Source organism: Chlorocebus sabaeus, chromosome 2 (genome assembly GCF_047675955.1).
Source record: "Chlorocebus sabaeus isolate Y175 chromosome 2, mChlSab1.0.hap1, whole genome shotgun sequence".
Classification (NCBI taxonomy): domain Eukaryota; kingdom Metazoa; phylum Chordata; class Mammalia; order Primates; family Cercopithecidae; genus Chlorocebus; species Chlorocebus sabaeus.
The window spans coordinates 58,018,851-58,041,071 of record NC_132905.1 but is presented as its reverse complement, the minus strand read 5'-3'; the positions used below and the strand labels follow the sequence as shown (position 1 = coordinate 58,041,071).

The 22,221-nt window shown below is 42.6% G+C and overlaps 1 protein-coding gene across 5 annotated transcripts in view; it reads right to left on the bottom strand.

Annotated features, from left to right (window-relative positions):
- The window catches only part of CFAP61 (cilia and flagella associated protein 61), a 282,902-nt gene that overhangs the window by 246,057 nt on the left and 14,624 nt on the right, over nt 1-22,221 (bottom strand). For 4 of the 5 annotated variants that reach the window (XM_073008639.1, XM_007961384.3, XM_007961391.3 and 1 more), the window contains 5 exons: nt 20,162-20,312; nt 17,127-17,203; nt 16,249-16,316; nt 15,889-16,015; nt 2,335-2,467 (listed from right to left, as the gene is read on the bottom strand). In XM_073008639.1, the coding sequence (XP_072864740.1) occupies nt 2,335-2,467; nt 15,889-16,015; nt 16,249-16,316; nt 17,127-17,203; nt 20,162-20,312 (556 nt within the window). Of the gene's footprint in view, nt 1-2,334; nt 2,468-15,888; nt 16,016-16,248; nt 16,317-17,126; nt 17,204-20,161; nt 20,313-21,263; nt 21,503-22,221 lie in introns of those variants that run through there. The other variant, XM_073008642.1, reaches the window with a different exon arrangement.

The window sequence follows — 22,221 nt, the reverse complement described above, 5'->3', positions numbered from 1 at the left end:
GCCCAGTATTAGTCACTTCTCCTTCCTTTCCCTCCAGACACTAATCTACCTTCTGTCTCTACAGAAGGGTCTATTCTAGGCTTTCATCTAAATGCCATCATACAATACGTGGTCTTTATGACCGACTTCTTTTCCTTAGCATCGTTTTCAAGGTTCCGACATGCTGTAGCATGTATCAGTGCTTCATTCTTCTATTTCCTAGTACTATTCCCTCGTATGGATATGCCATAACTTGTTTATGTAGTCATCAGTAGACAGACATTTGGCCTAGCTCTACTTTTTGGCTATTATGAATAATGCTTCTATAAACATTTGCATACAAATCTTTTTGTGGACACGTGTTTTCAATTCTGTGTATGGAATTGCTGGGTCAAATCGTAACTCTTATGTTTAACTTTTGGAGAAAATGTCAGACTGTTTTCCAAAATGGCCATGGCATTTTATATTCCTACCAGCAATGAATGAGGGTTCCAGTTTCTCCACATCCTTGCCAACATCTGCTATTGTCCTGCTTTTTGATTATAACCCTCCTAGTGGAGGTAAAGTGGTATCTTACTATGATTTTGATTTGCCTTTCCTTAATGACTAATGATGTTGAATGTCTTTTCACGTGCTTATTGGCCAATTGTATATTTTATTTATTCATTTTTTTGAAAAGTGTCTATTCAAATCATTTGCCCACATTTTATGTGGATTATTTTTCTGTTGTTGTGAGAGTTCTTTGTATATATTCTGGATCCAAGTCATTGGCATGGTATGGATAGTTAAAAGCCTCCCAAGTGATTTGCATATGTGCCAAGTTTGAGAACCACTGATGTAGAACAAAGCCTCAAACTGCTCATGTCATCCAAATAAGAGAACTTTTCATTCCAAGTTTCAAGAAAAGTAATATTCTTTAAACAGCTCTTATAGTTTTAACAAATAATGAGTAATGAGTAGATGAAGAATCATGAATTAGAGGGTATGGGCTGTCTTTTGGGCCCAATAGGCTGGGCCTTCTGATTTGTTTAGAAAAGCTAGAAATTCCAATTGCTATATAGACTTTCATAATTTTTACATTAGCTGCTAACTCAAAAATATTTAATCATATATAACTTGAATCAAATCATGAGAAAACATTGCACAAATTCAAAATGAGACATTCTACAAAATGTCTGACCTGTACTCTTCAAAACTGTAATTGTCATGGAAGATAAGGACTGATTGGAGAATTGTTCTAGATTTAAAAAGGCTGAAGAAACAGAGCACCTGAATGCAATGAATGGCCTGGAATTACCTCTGCCATAAAGGACATTCCTGGGACTGTCAGAAAAATCTGAATAGTCTGTAGATTAGATAAAAGAATTGCAGGAACTAGTTGGGTGTGGTGGCTCACTCCTCTAATCCCAGCACTTTGGGAGGCCAAGGCAGGCGGATCACCTGAGGTCAGGAGTTCACCTCAGGTCAGCCTGGCCAACATGGTGAAACCCCATCTCTACTAAAAATATAAAAGTTAGCTGGGTGTGGTGGCACACACCTGTAATCCCAGCTACTTGGGAGGCTAAAGCAGGACAATTGCTTGAACCCAAGAGGCAGAGGTTGCAGTAAGCCGAGATCATGACAGTGCACTCCAGTCTGGGTGACAGAGCAAGGCTCCATCTCAAAAAAATAAAAAATAAAAGAATTACAGGAATCATAATTACTTGGCTTTGATCATTGTATTGCAGTTATCTAAGAGAGTGTCCTTGTTTTTAGGAAATATACATTGAAATACTTAGAGGTAAAGGGGCATCATGTATGCAACTTACTCTCAAATGGTTCAGAATATACATGAGAGAGAGAGAAAGCCAGTGAGAGAGAAAGAGCGGGGTGGGGAATTAGAAAGGATGAACAAAAGAATAAAACAAATGGGGCTGGATGTTAACATTTGGGGAATCTGGGTAGTTATAAACTTTCTTTAAGTGTGAAACTATGTCAAAACAAAACGTTAAAAAAAAATACCTCTCCAACTCAAACAAAATCCATCTGCCAGCAGAACGCTGGTTTGTGACTACTGAAGTCTGAGATTTGGGGATTCTCAGAAATCCCCCTATGCACCCCTGGGGGGGTCTTTTCCATTCCCTCTCACTCTAGGAACAAGGCAAAAATCTACAGCACCCTGGGCATCTGGAAGGACATCGCAAAAGACAGCCTAAAGTCAGTAACCCAGGGGAGGAACCTGGAAGGGCAGTGGGAGGGCCGGGGTGCCCAGGGAGACAATGGCAGCTCCAGGGGTGCCCAGCAACACAAGAGCAACACCACTCACATCCCTCCTTCCTCTCACTAAGTGTGTCCCCACATGGATGAATCACTAACCTCACACACAACAGCATGATTCTCTTCATCTTGGGCCTCTATTAGTTCGGCCAGGAAGTATTCACCGTAAGTTTCCTTCAGAATTGTGTCATAGCGCATAAATATTGGCATGAGATCGTCATGGTCTTCCACCCTGTTTAATAGAAAGGCTGAAGTTCAGTGTTCGTTCACTCATTTTTGTCCTTCAACGGGGCACCAATTACGTGCCAGACCCTGTTCTAAGTGCTGGGGCTACAGCAACACTCATGATATCAACTTCCCTTCTTCTTTTTTTTTTTTTTTTTTTTTTGAGAGGGAGTCTAACTCTGTTGCCAGGCTGGAGTGCAGTGGTGCAATCTCGGCTCATTGCAACCTCCGCCTCCTGGGTTCAAGAGATTCTCCTGCCTCAGCCTCCTGAGTAGCTGGGACTACAGGCGCGCACCACCACACCCAGCTAATTTTTGTATTTTTAGTAGAGATAGGGTTTCACCATGTTGGCCAGGATGGTCTCTATCTCCTGACCTCGTGATCTGCCCGCCTCAGCCTCCCAGAGTGCTGGGATTACAGGTGTGAGCCACCGTGCCCAGCCTGAAATTACCTTCTAATAGGAGAAACAGACAATAAAGATGTAACCAATTTAGACAACTGTAAACATTTCAAATAATGATACATGCTTTGGGATAGAGTGTGAGAGGGTCAAGTGGTCAGGGAGGACCTCTGTGAGGAGGGTCATCTGAGCTGAGAGCTGAATGAAGAGAAAGGGAGGAAGCTACGTTGAAACCTAGAAGTGGAACATTGCAGGCAGAGGGAACACAGTTGGCATGTGTGGGTGTGGGATGCAAGGAAGCACTTGTCATGGGCCAAAGGACAAGAGACTAGGGGCAGCACTTCCCAAGGATGTTCTAAGAAACATCACTATGATATTGTCCCAAGCATCCTTCCAGCCCAAGTAATTCCAGTGCCTAAAACAATAACCCGTATAAGTCTCTTCCTGTTTCATAGTTATATATTAAAGACTCTGAGAAGCACTACAGTAAAGAATATTTAACCTTGTTTATGCATTTTTCAAACACTGGCCCATGGAATCCTTTATTCCTGAGATGTCTCTGCACTTGCCATGGAGGGGAAGGCCGGTGAGGTGATGGAGCACTGCTCGCCCTCCTGGGGACATCCACTCCGCTTCCATGCTCAGGACCCTTTACAGAGACCTTGACAACTAGTTGGGGATTGGGGGCGGCGGCGGGTGGGGACAAGAACCAGATTTATTGCAACTTGGGGAGGCTGGCTCCTGTGTTCCATCTTGCCGCAGGATTTAACACTCCTTTCTTCTTTTTAGCACATTCTTGGGTAAATTTAGTGCTATTTTTTACCTGTCTGGGATGTTCTTATACTTTTTTTTTCTGATACTCTTCCTGTAAAAATGTTTCAGCTTTGTGTTATTTTCTTCTAGTATATCTGCTTTGGCTACTAATGTCTATTTCCTTCCCCCGGAGCTTTACCACGCTACCATCTTCATCCCATTTTATCTTCTAGTATGTTCTCTTTGACGTTAATAGGAGCTCCATCTACTGAGTGATCAGTATATATATATAAAGCTCAGGGCTTTATCCGGATGATTTCTGCTACTGTGTTTCTCATAGTGATCCCAGGAGGGTGGCACTGCCATTTTCACTTTGCAGAGGGAGGAGAGTAAGGCCCATGGGGATTAGGAAATGCTTTGCCTGAGATGACAGAAATAGTTGGCAGCAGAGCCATGATATGAGCTCTGGTCTAGTGACTTAAGCCCTGCCTTCACACTCTGCTAAGCTGACAATGCACTTCAAAAATCCTCCTTTATTTTGACTCTTCTTTTGAAAATTTGCAGCAGGAAGCAAAAGAGTTGAGACGGGGGAGTCCTCGGCTAGGTGTCAGAGGTTATCATCCAGCCAGCCCTGCCACCACTCCTGCCCCTGCAGGAACGAATCCCCTGATCCTGCCACAGGTGTACTCCCTAAGTCTAAATTCTTTAAACTGGATGACCCCATGCACTCTGGATGAAAATCTTCACCCTGCTCCCAGGATGAAACCTTTGCCTCTGCAGACACAAGTATAATGGTTGAAATGATGCTGGTTTTCCATTAAAAACAGTAAGTATCTTGATGGAACAACTACACAGTTGAAAAACCAGGCCTCTGGTCTATAAAACTTCAGAGGTAAGGAGGGAGCCAACCAACAAGACCATGATACAAGGAGGAAAAGACGCACACAGAAGATGAGAACTCAGGATGGAAGCGACCATCACCATGACTCCTCAGGTTGAATCTTCTCGTTAACCTCTTGATACAGTTTGGCTGTGTCCCCACCCAAATCTCATCCTGAATTGTAGTTCCCATAATCCCCACATGTCATAGGAGGGACCTGGTGGGAGGTAATTGAATCATGGGGGCAGTTTCCCCCATGCTATTCTCGTGATAGTTAGAAGGTTTTCACGATATATGATGGTTTTAGAAGGGGTCTCCCCTTTCACTCGGCTCTCATTCTTCTTTCCTGCTGCCTTGTGAAGAAAGACACGTTTGCCTCCCCTTCCACCATGATTGTAAGTTTCCTGAGGCCTCCCCAGCTCTGTGGAACTGTGAGTCAATTAAACCTCTTTCCTTTATAAATAGCCCAGTCTCAGGTATGTCCTTACAGCAGTGGGAGAATGGACTAATACAACTCTTGTCAAAACTCTCTGGAAGGAGAGACAGCAAAGGGTCATTATCCAGGCAACCAGATCCTTTGTTTTCTTAAACTGTCAACCTGGCCCTGATGTCATCACCACCAAACAGTCTTATTCCATCATGCAAGGGCATCAGCACGAATTTCTAGTGATGAGGCTTAATCAGGGAGCCAGAAACAAATGTCAACCATTTTTTGAATGGGTATGACTGTACTACTGATGCTGCAGTCATTTTTCAAGCTATTTCAGCCCTGCAATAATTTACCAAAGGAAGGCCTTGACCACTTGTCCGTCTATTTCTGCATGTGATCACTGAGCATTATCAATGGTCACCTGTGGCCCAGGGGACTGAGGGACCACCATAAATGCATTAAGTCTTATGGTGCTCTTGAAAATATTAGAAATAAAATGATACAGCATAGTGGTCACAGCCTGAGCAGAGGAGCCAGGCTGCCTGTGTCTGGATCCTGCTTCTGCCCAGCTGTGACTTTGGGTACTTTACCTCTCTATGTTACTGTGTGTGCATCTGTCATAAAAATAGCAAATGTTTAAAAAGATCATGTGCAATGTTATTGTTATTATCATTATTACTTAGGTAGGAGAAACCAAAAAGAACTGCAGAACTTCTACAGTCAGTGGGTGGAATGAGAGTTTCTTACAACAGAAGCTTGAATCACTGCACTCACTTCCCACTGACTACTGTAAGGAGAAACTCCGTCATTCCATCCACCATCACTAATCTTCTTAAAACCCTGCTTTCTTCATCTTACTTTAAAACTTTTCCATGCAGCCATAAGAAATAATGAAATCATGTCCTTCGCAGCAACATGGTTGCAGCTGAAGGTCATTACCCTAAGCGAATTAACGCGGGAGCAAAAAAAACAAATACTGCATGTTCTCACTCATAAGTAGGAGCTAAACAATGGGCACTCATGGACATAAAGATGGTAACAATAGACACTGGGGACTTCTAGGGAGGGAAGAGAAGGAGCAGAGTATGGGTTGAAAAACTGTTGAGTACTATGCTCAGTACCTGGGTGATGGGATCAACTGTACCCCAAACCTCAGCATCATGCAACATACCCAGGTAACAAACCTACACATGTACCCACTAAATCTAAAATAAAAGTTGAAATTAGTTTTGAAAAACTCCACTTTTGCAAGCTCCCCACTGTTTCTGGGATGGGCACAAAATTCTTTGCCTCCATCTTTCCACCCTAGTCACCAATAATGATAAGAGTTGATTCACTTATTGTCTCTAGAAGGAGACTTCACCATCTTCCCTCCTTCTCACGTCTATTCTCAGCCAGTGCTCTGACCACCTTGCCCATCCCAATTCCAGCATCCCCAAAGCTCATCTCCACCCTACACCCTCCAGTGACTCTTCTCTCCCAACCTCCTTTCCCAGGAACCCAATGATGGGATCATCACTGGATATATATTGTCCAGTTCTGGCGCTAATTCTTATAGCCAAGGTGTAGCATCTTCCCAACCAGGGAAAATGTTCTTTAGGGAAACAGAAGGAATTCTGTAGCAGTTCTGTAGCATGTAGCCCAATAGCCAACGTGAACCGGGCCCATACCTTGTGCTAAGACCTTGTCAAGGGTCCCATTTACAGTCACAGCAGTGAAGGGCAGAATTTTTATGCCCAAGGGGCAGCATCTAGGCAGTCTGAACCTATGGTCCCATGCTGGTGGCATCATAGCCCCTCTGCTTAGCCTTCTGACTCTACTGACTAAGAAACTGGCAAAGTCACTTCAATACTAAGCCTTGGTTTTCTCATGTACAAAAAACAGGTAGGGACAAGAATAGCTGCGAGATCCAAATGACGCATTAAAGCTTGCTCTCTGGGGCACAGTAAGTCCTTAGCAAGTGTTTGTTCTCCACATGAGCCCTCAGAACCTTGGCAGAAAAAGCCTAGAACATTCTGCTGCCTTCCAGGAACAACTCACTTCCCCACTTAACCTGCCAAAAGGGTGTTGCTAATAAGAGGAGGTGGCTTTTCTCTGTAAGAAGAGTCCTTGATGATATTGGCTAAAAATAATCTGTAAAAAATTCTAGGAGAGAGTAGTCAACAAATCCATTTTCAAACATTTTGCCAAAAATAAAAGGTTGTATCAATATTTATTAACAGACATTTTAAATAATGGAAAAATAATTCAATAACCTAATCATTTTAAGTGAATGAAGACAGCAATCACACACAATCAACTGTGCACCATAGGCTTTTATTTATACGATGGGCACAAAAATATTACTCTACAGCTATAAACATCAGGAATAAAGGTTCCGGGAGACCCAGAGCCCTAGGCCTGCTCATGAAACCGAGCAGCCCATTAACAAAGTTATCCATAATCATACCTCAACACGAATTCTTCTGGGAAAAACAGAAAAACATCCAAATCTTGGAGTTCTGAAGAGGCTCTCTCTTAAGCCCTTCCCCAAAATGGATAAAGAGGAACTTGTTCTGCTAAATGCATTCCTTGGGGTAATTGATAATTTATGATCTTGCATCAGCCCGAGTGCTAATGATAAAGTATGACATCAGCCTCGCATAGTCTCAAATGGCATATGACAAAGTCCAGCCCCACAGAAACAAAACACCCCAGCTATGGAAAACAACTCATGTAGTCAAATGTTTCAACGTGAGTGTTCTGAGGCAACGAGCGCTGCCTGTCAAAGTCAGGATGTAAGAAGAGCCACTGTGAATTTGGCGCGGCAGCGCCACGTGCCCTGGCGTTGACATGCCGCACAGTGTTCCAGTGGTGATGACGAAGCAGAGTTTATAGGTCAACACAGAGTGCAATGGAAATAGTACAATTCTCTGAGTGAAAAGCAAAGTTACTTTATATCTTCCATTCAGAATGTGGCTTGGAGGGGGCAGCAATGTGCTTGTTAATGTCATCAATTATACAATATTTTATTTTAACTCCTCTGGAGGAAACAAACGGTCCACCTCATAAAGACTTATCAATCTCTCAGACACCCAGATTTCCATCAGACTCTGAAAACTGTGCCATGTGAAATGGAGTTGAACCCACACCTTAAGAAAATCGACCACCGCTCCAGGACACCCTACTTGGGAAATGGGTGTCTTCTAAGTCCACAGCTAGTAATGAGCCGGCAGCTTTCACTGGCTTCCTGGGAGCTGGGGAGAAGTGAGGACAAACTCCCTCAGCACTTCCACCAGTCGGTTAGCTGGGCTTGCTAGGACAACTGCGACGTCCAGGCCATGCAGAGCTCTCCCTTGCAGCCTGATGGGTCTCTGGGTGACACGCAGATCCTGAGATTGCTTCATTGCCTCCACGGTCTGGCTGCTGCACTACATGATTACGGCTCCAGAGGAAAACCTGCAGGCCTGCTTCCCTCAAGTCTGAGAGGTGTGCATCACTTCCCTGCAAGCACAGAAGCCCCTGTGAATGCACAGACGGAAAGCTCACACTTAAGGACTGGAGTGACAGCAGCAGCAGCAGGCCACCTCTTCTGGATGCACCTCTGCATCCAGAATCCTGGCACAGCCTCCTCGTTCCTGTCTGATGATAGTCTCCATATCCAGAGGGGATTTGCATTTCACTAGCTGGACTTTAAAAGGTACAGTTGGAAAAGGAATTCTGCTGTCACTTCAAACGCCATCAATATATTTCTTCAAAACTGTGTGTGTGTGTATTTTAAGAAACCAGTGAAGAAAGAAAAAAAGTCATAGAAAATCTAGTGGTAGCACCAGAGAATGCAGTGTGTTCTAGTTACGCCAACTTTTTATCATGCACACTGTCTCAGTGTGGGGTAGGAGACCCTAAGATCAGCACCAACTAGATTGCTCTTTGGCTTCAGGTATGCAAAACCAAGCACCTTTTTTCTTTCCAAGATCTTTTGTGACCTCTAGTGGTCTTCTTTAAGAAAATCAAATCTATCATTTCTAAACTCCATACAGTATATTCCACTGTAGAACTTCAAAATGGGTTTTGGAGTCATTCAGCTTCTAGTCCTTGGAAAATGTCATGATTTAAAAAATTATGAAGGGTTTTAAGCTCAAATTTGTCATGTGCGTTTCAAAGTACATCTGATCTAAACGTCCATCCTGGGATAGTATGGCTCCAGCTGGCTCGTCAACCAAGGTCTACTTACTGGGTCACTTACCAATCTCACTCATGAAGATTGTTGGGGAAAATCTGTCATTGCTCTACCCCTTCTTTTGGAATGCTTTAGGATATTCACAACAAACATCAGAATGTTTATTATATGAAATTGCTCAGAAGTCAAGTTTAAGTGGATTTCTAAAAAGCATGACATGAGACTATCAAATGCTTCACAAAAATGATTGCCTTAAGAGTTAAAACTTTGTAATTACAAACCACCAATCTTAAATCTTAAAGAATGTTTTTTTCATCTATTTTATTTTCTAATTTCAATAGTTTTGGGAATACGGGTAGTTTTTAGTTACATGGATGAGTTCCTTAATAGTGAATTCTGAGATTTTAGTGCACCCATCACCTGAGCAGTGTACACTATATCCAATAGGTTGGATTTTATTCCTCACCCCCTCCCAACCTCCCCCTTCCCAGTCCCCACAGTCCACTATGTCACTCTGTATGCCTTTGTGTCCACATAGCTTAGCTCCCACTTACAAGTGAGAACATACAGTATTTGGTTTTCCATTCCTGAGTTACTTCACTTAGAATAATGGCCTTCAGCTTCATCCAAGGTGCTATAAAAGACACTATTTTGTTCATTTTTATGGCTGAGTAGTATTCCATGGGGTATAAATATCATATTTTATTTATTCACTATTGGTTGATAGGCACTTAGGTTGGTTCCATATCCTTGCAATTGTAAATTGTGCTGCTATAAACACGTGTGTGCATGTATCTTTTTCATATAATGACTTATTTTCCTTTGAGCAGATTCCCAGTAGTGGGATTCCTGTATCAAGCGGTAGCTCTACTTTTAGCTCTTTAAGGAATCTCCACACTGTTTTCCATAGTGATTGTACTAATTTACATTCCCACCAGCAGTGTAAAAGTGTTCCTTTTCACCACATCCATGCCAGAATCTGTTGTTTTTTGACTTTTAAATTGTGGCCATTCTTGCAGGAGTAAGCCAGTATCTCATTACGGTTTAATCTGCATTTCCCTGATGATTAGTGATTTTTCATCTATTTTAAAAAGCAACAAGGTTGAGCCAATTTAATCAACCATTGTTATCAACAAAGAAGCAATACTCCACTAAGGAAACTTCAGTTATTTCACAACATTGTTTGAAAGCACATAATCCTTTCCTTGGCCAAGTCTCCTCCCAGCTCCAGGAGGACTTGAAAAAGACAGGTTTTTCCCCAGAAAAAGAGCATACCAATAGTTTCTAAATCTAAACATCTCAAATCCACCATGGATGATCAATGAAGCCCACTGTAGATTTTAAAGGTGTGTCCAGAAGTAGCTATGCTTTATTTCAGATAGTATGAAAAGTACAAAACAGTAACTTCATTAATTACTGTCTAAGTAGACAGGCAGATTACAGCATAATTTTCCACATGCGTAAATCAAAGAAATAGGACAGGGGATTACAGCGTTAATTCATTGGTTTTGAATGTATCACTAGCCAAATGGCCAAAGGATAATTACATCCCCAAACCCTTCACTGGTTCAGTGTCTTAAGAATTGTGGGCCGGGCACGGTGGCTCATGCCTGTAATCCCAACACTTTGGGAGGCTGAGACGGGCAGATCACGAGGTCAGGAGATCGAGACCATCCTGGCCAACACGGTGAAACCCCGTCTCTACTAAAATACAAAAAAAACCAGCTGGGCGTGGTGGTGGGCGCCTGTAATCCAAGCTACTCAGGAGGCTGAGGCAGGAGAATGGCATGAACCCAGGAGGCGGAGCTTGCAGTGAGCAGAGATCGCCCCACTGCACTCCAGCCTGGGCAACAGAGTGAGACTCCGTCTCAAAAAAAAAAAAAAAAGAATTGTGTTGTTTGGCGACAGAATGAGACTCCATCTCAAAAAAAAAAAAAAAGAATTGTGTCCTTCACCATTAACTATCAGTGCAAGTAACTATCGTTGCAACGGATGTCAAAAAACACGTGAGGGAAATAAGAGAAAGGAAGTAGCCTAAGAGCCACACAGCCATGCCCGTTTGACTTCTGTAAAGTCTCCATTTTTCTAGCGTTCTTAAGGAGGGAGGTAGTCCACACAACTGCATTCTCCAGATACATGAAATCCTGTGCCTGCAAGTATCAAAACTCGAATTTGAACATGTGGATCAAGGGCTTTCTAAAATGTGCCACACCTCTCTACCTTCTGCAGGCAAAGGCACCAACTGCCATACTGTCATACAATTCATTTCCACATGAATTCACTACTGTCCACTTATCTTCTTACAAACATCCCTTCCTCACTGCAAAGTATCCACTGTCACCTCTTTGCTACCACTCCTCCTGTGCTTTGCTTCTTTCAGATTTTCTGTGGGCACACCATCAGGGGCCATATGTGCAAGACCTCAGGTTAAGGTATCCAGGTTTATTTCAAGTTTTGTGAGCCTTGTCTACTGAAGGTTATAGTCCATAGCACTCAAGTTTTCAAGAGAAGAAAGGAAGAGAAGGAGGAAGCGAGGAAGGAAAGGAGGGAGAAAGGGAGACCAAACCACAACCATCTGTTACCAAATGCTTACTGGGAGCCAGGCACTTGGCTGAGCACATCCCACACCTTTTCTCCTGCACCCTGCATCCTGAGTGACAAGTAGGGTATTAGGGAGTAAATTAATAGACAATACCTTACTAAAAAGTGAAAGGAATAGGGAATTTTTGGATGGGCTGTTTCTATACATGTCATTTTCAGTGTTGGATTTATATACAAGTTTTCTATTACAATAATGCCTTGCTGAATAACTAAGTTGAAAGTACTTAAGCCCTACATACCTCCAGAAAATGATAATTCCCAAGATACAAGTCGAGTATCCTGACTAAAACTTAAGAAAACACTTTCAGAAATTTGCCTCTGTCAGTTGTAACTAACTCATATCTATCCCCTGCCTAATCCTTTGAAATTGTCTAGAATTGCCTCCTTTGTAGGAACATGTTTAATCATCCAGTAGGATGTTAGCTTAACTGGAAATTACTTTAAATTCAAGTATTTTATTCATTTAAAATGGAACCTATAAAAGGCACTCAAACTCTCACACATTTAGACAAATGCAATTTAAAGCAACAAAATACTATTTTGACCTAACAGATGGGGAAACTCTTTTTTTTCTTCTTCTTCTTCTTCTTTTTTTTAGACAGTCTCGTTCTGTCGCCAGGCAGAGAAAAAGGAGAAAAAGAGCAAATCAGGCTGTGGGTTGGGGAGAGGCCAATGTCTGGGCAGGTGGGCCCCCTCCCTCTTACCCAAAGTTCTTCTGATTTTTCTTTAATAGATATGGAAGCATCCAAGTTATCTATTTTTTCTTAAATCAGTTTTGGTAATTTGTGTTTTTCAAGCAATTGGCCCATTTTTATCTAAATTGTTGGATTTATTGACATTGAGTTATTTGTAGTGTCCCTGTATTAATCTTTTAATCCCTGTAGGATCTGTAGTGATATCACCTCTTTCATTCCTGATACTGGCAATTTGTCTTTTTTCTTGGTCAGTTTGGCTGGAAGTATCAGTTTTATTCATCCTATCTGTGCCTTTTTAAATTGCCAAATCTAATGGCTTCTCTTTTACTCAAATAATTTCATTGCCCTGCATCTTTCGCCACTTTATGAGTCTGAATTTCTTCTATATTCCTCTCCCTCTCTTCTAGTTTTCTTTCTTATTATTCATAGCTTGTTTTCATTTTTCAAAGTTCTGCCCTGGTTGGTCCTATGCTTTTTCACAGTACAATCTCCCCCTCAGCAAGACGATCTCCTTCATTTTCATGATCTCCCCACTTATCGACAAACTGACAACTCACAAATGTGTATCTCAAACCTGGCTTTTCCCTCTATTTCGATTTCCAACCTTCTCCTGTCCATTTAAATCTATTATTTCTACTTTCAGTTAATAAAATCACCATTTCCCCTAAACCTGAATTACCATTAACTCCTCATCCCTCAACTCCCCCATCCAACTGTAACCAAGTGCTACTTTCTAACATGTCTCTCTGTATCTATGCACCTGACCTGATCCTTTCCCCACCATGTAAACCAAAAATAAAATTCTAAGCCCCCCAAACCAATTGAATGGATTCCTCCTCTCAGCCAAGGGTATTCCAACATAAACCTGAAATACCAGTTCAGCCCATGATGGGAATGGGTGGTCAGTCATGCCTCATTATACTTTCCCTTTGGCATTAAGGCACAGCTGACCAGGATTAGCATGAAAACAGAGACCTTAAGAATGACAGAACAGACTCTTTGTAGGAATAAGATACCAACATGACAGCAGGGCAGGCCCTGAAATAAACTGAAGTATTTTACCCCAAAATATATTTCTTTGACATATTTTGAAATGGCCCTGTAAAGCTGTCTCTTCTGGGAAAATTCTGCATTCTGTGGGGAATCCCCTTCCCTTTCCAGGCATTTTTTTTCCTGATCCAAGAGAGAATTAACTAAGAGTCAGGCATATTTTTAAGTTCGATAAAAAATATTTATAATCTATTCTCTCTGAAGCCTGCTACCTGGAGGCCTCATCTGCACAATAAGAACTTTGGTCTCCATAACCCCCGTCTTAACCCAGACACTCCCTCGTATTGATTCCAGGTCTTTAGATAAACCCTTTCAACCAACTGCCAATCAGAAAATCTCTGAATCTGCCTATGACCTGGAAGGCCCTTCCCTGCTTTGAGTTGTCCTGTCTTTCCAGACTGAACCAATGCACATCTTACGTTTATTGATTTGTGTCTTATATCTCCCCAAAATGTATAAAACCAAGCTGTAGCCCAACCACTTCAGGCATAAGTTCTCAGGACCTCGTGCGGCTGTTGCAAAGCCCTGGTCACTCGTATTTGGCTCAGAATAAATCTCTTCAAACATTTTACCGAGTTTGACTCTTTTTGTCAACAACGTGGATCTCTGTGACCTGTCGCTGCTAGAATTCCAGCCTGTGTCATGATCTCCATGATCTTGGTTTCTATCTCTATCTGATTCCTATCTCTATGGATGCTTTTCACCCATTTTGTACATCATACAAGTGTAATCAGCAGTACTGTATACACTTTTTGTTTCTAAGTCTGCCTTCACTCAGCATAAACCTTCTGAGATTGATTCACGCTACTATATGTAAATGGTTCATTCCGCTGAATTGCTGAGTAGCATCCACTGTATAGATATACCACAGTTTGTAAGAGTAAACAACATTTACTGATGGATGGACAATTAGAGGTTTTTTTTTTGGGCGGGGGGAGCGGTTGTAATGAAGCTATCTTCATCTCTCTCTGTGCACCCCGCTTCTCAGCTACCAACGTGACAGTTAACTGAAGTGAGTCCCTCCCTACCACTTAACTCTAAGGCCCTCTGTCATAATGATATTTAATATTTCCTGGGTCCTTACATGTGGCAGGAAGTGTGCTATGTGCTTGACATTCATTAGCTCACAATCATCACAATCTTGTGTTGTAGACAATGGGCTTACATCCACTGACAGAGGGAACTTACACCCCCGCAGAGTTCACTTTCCTTTTGTAAGTTAACCCACCTGGTAAGCAGGAGAGCCAAGATCAGAATCCACATCAATCTGATGCCAGCATTGCAAACTCTTAACAACAATGCCATACTACTGCTACATGCCTGGTAAATGATAGGCTCTTACTTTTGTAAAGTTTTTAAAACTTTTAAAATACTTTTCTAAAGAAAGTCAGCATTCCTCAAACACAGCAATGGCTGATCCTAAAAGATACAATTTATTCTTCACTGATAAGCCAAGCAACCACCCCTGTGAGATGATTTCATAATGCACTCTTATTTCTAACAGCCACTTTACATCGCTCATGGTTGTGTGAGTCAGAACTCTGGCAGGGCTCAGCTGGGCATCCTCACTTGGGTCTTTCATGTGGCTCCAATCAGAGGTCAGCTGTGCTGTAGATATATCGGGCTCTCCTGGGCTGGGCGTCCACAACGGCTCGCTCACACAGTGGGCAGTGGAAGCTAACTGTCAGCAGGAGCCCAGCTGGGGCTGTCAACCACCCCTCCCTTGTGAACATGTGGCTTCTCCAGACTTCTTACATACGGCTGGCTTCCTCCAGAGCAAGCATCCTGAGAGTGCCAGGCAGACGCTTTCCAGCCTCACAAGTCCCAGAGCACCCCTTTGGCCATGGTCTACTGGTCAAAGTAGTCACAACCCACCCAGCTCCAGGAAGAGAGGATGAAACCCCCAAGGCTTGAAGAGAGGAGTGGCAAGGTCACATCAAAGAAGAGCCTGCGGGGTGGAAGGTGGTATGGCAGCCATCTTTGGAAAACACTGCCACAGCCATCTCCCTAAAACTGCTGAACTTGGGGCACCTGATGGTAGAGACCTTCAACTTGGAAAACCCCTCTTTGGGGTCAACAGCATCCTCACTCACTGAATGTCAGAAAATAGTTGGGTTTTACCAGGAAAACTGAATAGGCAGGTTCATTTTCAAGCTTGTTTTATTTGGAAGTTATCTTACTGGCGTGGGACCTAGGATTGTATGTTTTCAGAAACCCCTAAGGAGTCAATGCATAACGTTATAGCCACATAGAACGAAATGAGTATCATCAGATAGTCCTGCAAATAATGTCATTAAGGGGAACTATAAAGATATCCAAATGAAGTAATGTTTATGCGTATTGTAAAAAATTTTTTATCTGAGCTATGGTCACTTAGCATTGGTAGTTGAAAGAGTCTTGGGAAGATGACTATCCCAGTGAAGCAAGCTTAGGTCACACAAGGCATGACTCCAACCATACCTGGCTTTGCGAACGTGCAGCTGAGGATAGTGGCTGTGCCTGTGACATATATGCACTGCAAAGTCTTCCTCATACGTCGGACATGGAATGTTCCCCACTTGGTCAAAAACAGTTATGAGAGTTGAACCTAAATCACAGAGATAAAGAAACATGTCCTTATTTATCAAGAAATAAATTTGGGATGTCAGAACAAAATGTAGTTTCCATTCTAAATTGTGCTTTAATTGTTCTAATCAAATATGCACATGATACACTGAGGGCCTGGAGACCATTCTTATTTCTCATTCCCCAAAGCACCATTCTGGGAGTGAATTTTCAATGTTTGCTACTGGGGACCAGAGGTGGCTGGGCGGGCCTTACCTAGGCTCATGTAGGACGGCACGATGAGAAATATGAAGTGCAGCTCTGGCACTGCCTTATACACGGTTCTGGTGAGGAAAGAGAGGGTGGGCTGGTGTTAATAACAAAGCAGTCCCATTAGCTGGCACTTTATGAAGACAAATGCTGTCGCTAAAAAGGTGCGGTGCTCCTAAATCCACATGGGCTCCTTTGCTCCCCACCTGCAATGGCAAGAACAGCCTCAAGGCAATTTCTTTTTCTTCTCTATTTTTCCTTGGGTTCTAAAGGGCCCCTTTTCGATCTGTCCCATGGAGGCAGAGAGAATAAAAGGTGCCATGTTCATATGGCACACCAGATTTCTGCTAATATTAACCTTTGACCTGGCATCTGGACGGTCTGGTGTGACATTACAAAGTGACTTGAAAGCTGCGGTCACCACCCCCAAATGTCTGTGCAGGCTGTCAGAGGCTGTCAGAGACACAGCGCCATGACTCAGTAGCCCTGCTGGTCATTTTCCATGCATCCTATTATTCAGGATGCTTTGAAGTCTGTCATGTTAACAAACATTTCTAAGGATAAGATGAAGAAAAGCAGTTTTTAGAAATGTCCAAGCTTGTGACACTTAACTCTTCTCCTACTCCTCTCACCCCAAATCCATTTCTTTAAATTACTGTACTACCAGTTTGCCTCAAATGATATCAGCGTGCAGAATGGACAACAGATTCAAAGAATTATCTTCTTTCAGAAATATGATTGCTATTCAAAGTAAATATTTTAATATAGCCACAAATTACAACCAAATTAAACACCCCAAAGAATTTCATGTCTTTTAAAAACTATTTCAAAACTATCCACATAGTCTCTTTCATGTTCACCACTGCACCGCCCCATCCACTCACCGAAGAATCTCTTTGCAACAGCCAACAGAATACTCATCCACAGCCACAAAGAGGTGCATGAACAACGTATTCAGGGGCTGCAGAAGAAAAGAGAACACGGATTAAAGGCTGAGTCAGCATTCGGGCTAGGTCAGAGCAGGGTTGGAGGAGGGTTTCGGGGCATCCACAGACACAGAACAGCCTGGCATTCAGGGTTGATATTTTATGTCTTAAGTGATGCAACACCCAGGCGGCATTGGAGCTGTCTCACTGAGTCCGTTTGCCGCCTTCTGTCCTCCTCGCTCAGAATTATTCAAGGAAACAGGGATCGTAAATGAGTCCAGAGCGCCCGCCCTTCCTCCTGCCCTCACGAATGAGCTGTGGGCAGGGAAGAGCCTGCAGGGGAGTGAAATCGATTATTAACTCAGTAGTCTTGTCCTCAGGGGTGTCTATGCCAAGTGAAAGACAATCACCCTTTTCCCGGCGCTCTTGAGTCAGCAGCTGCTGCTCTATTCATGTGACAGGCGGGAGAGATTCTCTTATGAATTTGAAAAATGGAAGGCAGATGCCACGTTCAGAATCCATTGGCTTGTTTTGTTCAACATTCCCAGAGTCAGAATCAAATATTACTCTTGGGATCCAGAAAACCTGGGAGCTGAAAACTCACAGTAGCAAGATTCTAACATGACTTTCCAGTTAAATCTTCCAAGGTTTAAAAGAGCTTTGTCTCCTCCTTCTGCAGATTTTTAAAGTGGCCTAAACAATGAGTAAGTGGTTCAAACATCCACACATTGGTCCACTCAACTTGGTACCTCTGTGCTTATGAACAAATCTTCAAATTCTGGAAATAGTGCAGACGTGGACTGGCTGACTGGTGAGGGTAGTGCTGGCACCTATATCAGGACAGCACGGGTGCTGCCTAGGTTTCTTGTTTTTTGAATAACTTTCTAGACAGCTTTGTGGGACCAATGGCACTTCTGTGTGCCTTGCCCCCATTTCTGTTGGATGGTGTGTGACTCAGAAGCACTCGGAAAGAACTACATAGCGCCTAAAAGCGCAAGAGGAGAACTGTGTTTTGATTCATGAGCTAGAAAACTCCCAAAAGGCAAACAATACAAATCCCAAAAGTCCAGATAATGATGACGACGACATGATTTTAAGCACTTGCTGTGTATTCACTCATTTAATCCCACAATAATCTCACTCAACATCTGCCTTACATTCTGAATAGGGCTAGCCTCAGGAGCACACGGCTTATGATTTGCTTGATTTGTCTCCCAAATTCTCTCTTCCATCATAAATATGACAATGCAAGATTTATTCTTTAGCTTTAGGATAAAAATCATTACTTCAGCTGCAAATACCCCTGGGATAGGTATTACATTAAACCTTAAGGCTCTATATACTGGTGACATCCAGCAGAAAAGCAATGCAAGCCACAAACGTCATTTCAAATTTTCTAGTAGACACATTAAAAAAGAATAATGACAAACAGGTGAATTAATGTTTAATATTTAATTTAATATTTAACCTAATATATTCAAAATAGTATCATTTTAACAAGCAATCATTATAAAAATCATTAAGGAGATATTATACGCTCTTTGTTTTCTACTAAGTATTTGAAATCTGGCATATTTTATACTTATGGAACACCTCAATTCAGACTAGCGACATTTCAAGCGTTCATTAGTTACATAAAGCTGGTGGCAACCACATTGGACAGCCCAGCTCTATGCTGTCATAGAAGATAGTTTGAAAAGAAACAGAAGGGACATGTGTTTATGAGTAAGAGTGTTAATTTATAATTTTCAGAAAGGTAAAATCATAACCCTAATGCAAATATAAAAAAAAAATCTATCAGAGGTTTATTCAACTTCAACTCATCAATTAGTGAGGCAACCAGTGAGATGATAAAAATGATTCTTTGCACTTGAAGAGCTGGATACTTCAGCTGATTTACTAGGAAAAGGAAAGAATAAGATTGCTGGATTAGATACCAAATAACCATAATAAACCATAAACTTTGAGGTTGCCTCTTTCCAGACAGGAATTCTTTACATCCTAATGGACAAAAATCTACAGGCTAATCGCCATTCCTACAGCATTGTAAAACAGGCTAGTCAACCAAAGGTGCAAGCATCGGACTGAAATAATCTTTTTGGTCTATTTCCAAGTTTGGGATAATTTTTCTGACAACAGTCCTTGGGTATACAGGGTGGCAGGGTAGGAGAGAGCACAAAAGATGAGAGGAAGGCACCATCTAGTGAAATAAATGCTGAATAATTTGCTTAGGGGTGTGTGCATGTGTGCACATTTACACACGTGTACGGGGGGTGAATTCACCCACACACTCATTTGGCATTCCCTTTTCTTCTGACATGAGGGCTCTGGGGACATGCTGCAGAATTCCACCATAAGGCAAGGGTGCTGCCCAGAGTTGCAGCCTCTGGCACTCCACAAAAACTGGGGCCTGTCTCTAGCCTGGCTCTGGCAGGTTGCATGTAGGGAAAGCTCACATTTGGCACCAGGTACCCAGGCCAGACTCCTGGGAACCACTAACCTAGCTTCTGTTGGCCGACAAGTTGTCATGTGCCGGCAGCTAGAAGATATTAAATAAGCCAAGGTTCACGAGGGCATTTTGAAAATTATAGAATATGACAGAAGTCTGAGGCTCTGCTGTCATGATTACAAGGGCAAGCGTGTAGATGGCAGGTGCTCTCCTAACATATCAATGACCTTGGACACTGACGCCTGGAGAACAACACAAGACCTGGAAGCACACGTTTGACACTTCCACTAATTCCTCCCCTGCCCTCATTAGTGGAGCATGATCCAGGCCTTGCCAGCGGCTAGCCAACTTGGCAACTCCCTGCCCTTTCCTATCCCTTCTGGCACTACTCTCAGCCCTTTTCCTCCCCACCAGCTACCTTCACTTTTAAGTGTCATGATGTCATACACTGTTCAGTGCAAAACTTGGAAAGACATAATTACAAACACAGGACTCCCCCTCAAGATTCAGGGTGTTCTAATAAGCATTGTATGTGATTTCTTACTGTGCATGGGATGTCACTGTCGAGCTCCCGGAACACTGACACCCAGTCGTCCTGCTTGGCAACATTCCAGTTGGGGTAGTCCAGGAAGGTGGCCTGGGCCATGATCTCCTCCTTGTCATTGCAGAGGGTAACAGCAAGGTTTGCCTTTTCTCTGTAGAAATGATTAAAATTGCAAACATGAATAAGATTACAAAAAGTGAGGTGAGGACATATCATTTCTTCCCCTCTGGCTACTGGAGCTCAGCAGCCATTGCATGAGGGCTGATAATCTCTGGAAAAGGTGGGAATGATATTGCAGCCACTTTGGGGTACATCATTCAGAACAAGTGGTGCTGTCGACTAAACTTGTATTCAAAATGGCATTTCATGAGAAAGGTATTACATTTATGATATTGAGTATCTACTATCTTTCCCTGGGAGATTGGCTAGGAAGATATTTGACTACACAGTTTTCCCATCCTCTCCATGTTGCCAATACCACTGTGTTTGACCTAAACATCTGCGGTTAGGGTGGCCAAGTGTCCCTCTTTGCCCAGGACTGGGAGTGCCCAAGATATAAGACTTTCATGGCTTAAAAAAATGAAAGTCCTGGGCAAACTCAGATGAATGGGTCACCTATATACAGTGGTAAAGCTAACAGTTTAGCTCCATCTCAGTTACCATTCTCAAGCAATTCCTCCAAACTGTGAGTCCATGTCCCTGGGCTTACTGATTCATTCATATGGAATCTGGGAATCTGGATTATCGTCTGACCCAGCTGCAGAAATGGGGACTCTCAGGGGTCTTGCTTAAGCTAAGGTAACCCAGTGAGTTAATAAAGTGAAGAGAGGAGAAGCAGGCCTTCCAGTCTTATTCTGGTGGTTGTCTCAGAGGGACTATCTTGACAATCCCTCCCAACTGTTACCCTGTCTTGTGGCCCATCAAGGCAGCAAGACTTAAAGGCACTTAAAGGCAGCATATAGTTTACCACCTCCAAGAACCATTTGTGCATAAATTTAAATGTATTTTTTACTTTCTTAGTGAAATAAAATCTACTGGCATTTTAAGTTGGAGGAAAAAATAGTTAAACAGTCACTCAAAACACAAAGAAGGCAGCAGTTACCCACGTTCCTTCTTGAGGAGAACAGGAAGAAGCAAGCATGTAACTGGAGGAAGAGGCGAAGAGGAGACGACAGGAGGACAGAAAGTGACATGGGCTTTCCAGCTATGTTTTTATCACAGAAGGAATACACTGTCAGTGCAGAAAGAATGAGAAAATCTAAGCAAGAAGAGAAAAAAATAATTTGGAAAATCAGTTTTAATCCCACCTTCCATAGACAACCAACTACTGTCAATACTTTGGTTTCTGTCTCTCCATACTTATCTTTTCATGAGGGTAAACTATATGTTGAAATGTACACCATGTGTTTTTAAAACTGGAATCTGGCCAGGCACGGTGGCTCACACCTGTAATCCCAGCATTCTGGGAGGCCAAGGTGGGCAGATTACTTGAGGCCAGGAGTTCAAGACAGCCTGGCCAACATGGTGAAAACCCATCTCGACTAAAAATACAAAAATTAGCTGGGTATCATGGTACACGCCTGTAATCCCAGCGACTTGGGAGGCTGAGGCAGAGAATCGCTTGAACCTGGCAGGCAGAGGCTGCAGTGAGCCAAGATCGCACCACTGCACTCCAGCCTGGACGACAGAGCGAGACTCCATCTCAAAAATAATAATAATAAATAATAAAAAAATAAAAATGGAATCCCACAACCTATACTATTTGTAGTCTGCTTTATCTCACTTGACAGTGTACCCTTTTACTAGAGCAGTTCACCAAACAGCAGTCTCTCACACACATGCACTTCCTGTACTTTTTTCTTTAAATCAATTTACTTTGGGCTTAAAGTTTTAATAGGAAATATACATCGCTACCATAAATGGAAAACCAGTATCTCTTGCTATAAATAGAAGGTAAAGGCCGGGCGCAGTGGCTCAAGCCTGTAATCCCAGCACTTCTGAAGGCCGAGGCAGGTAGATCACAAGGTCAAGAGATCGAGACCACTCTGGCCAACACGGTG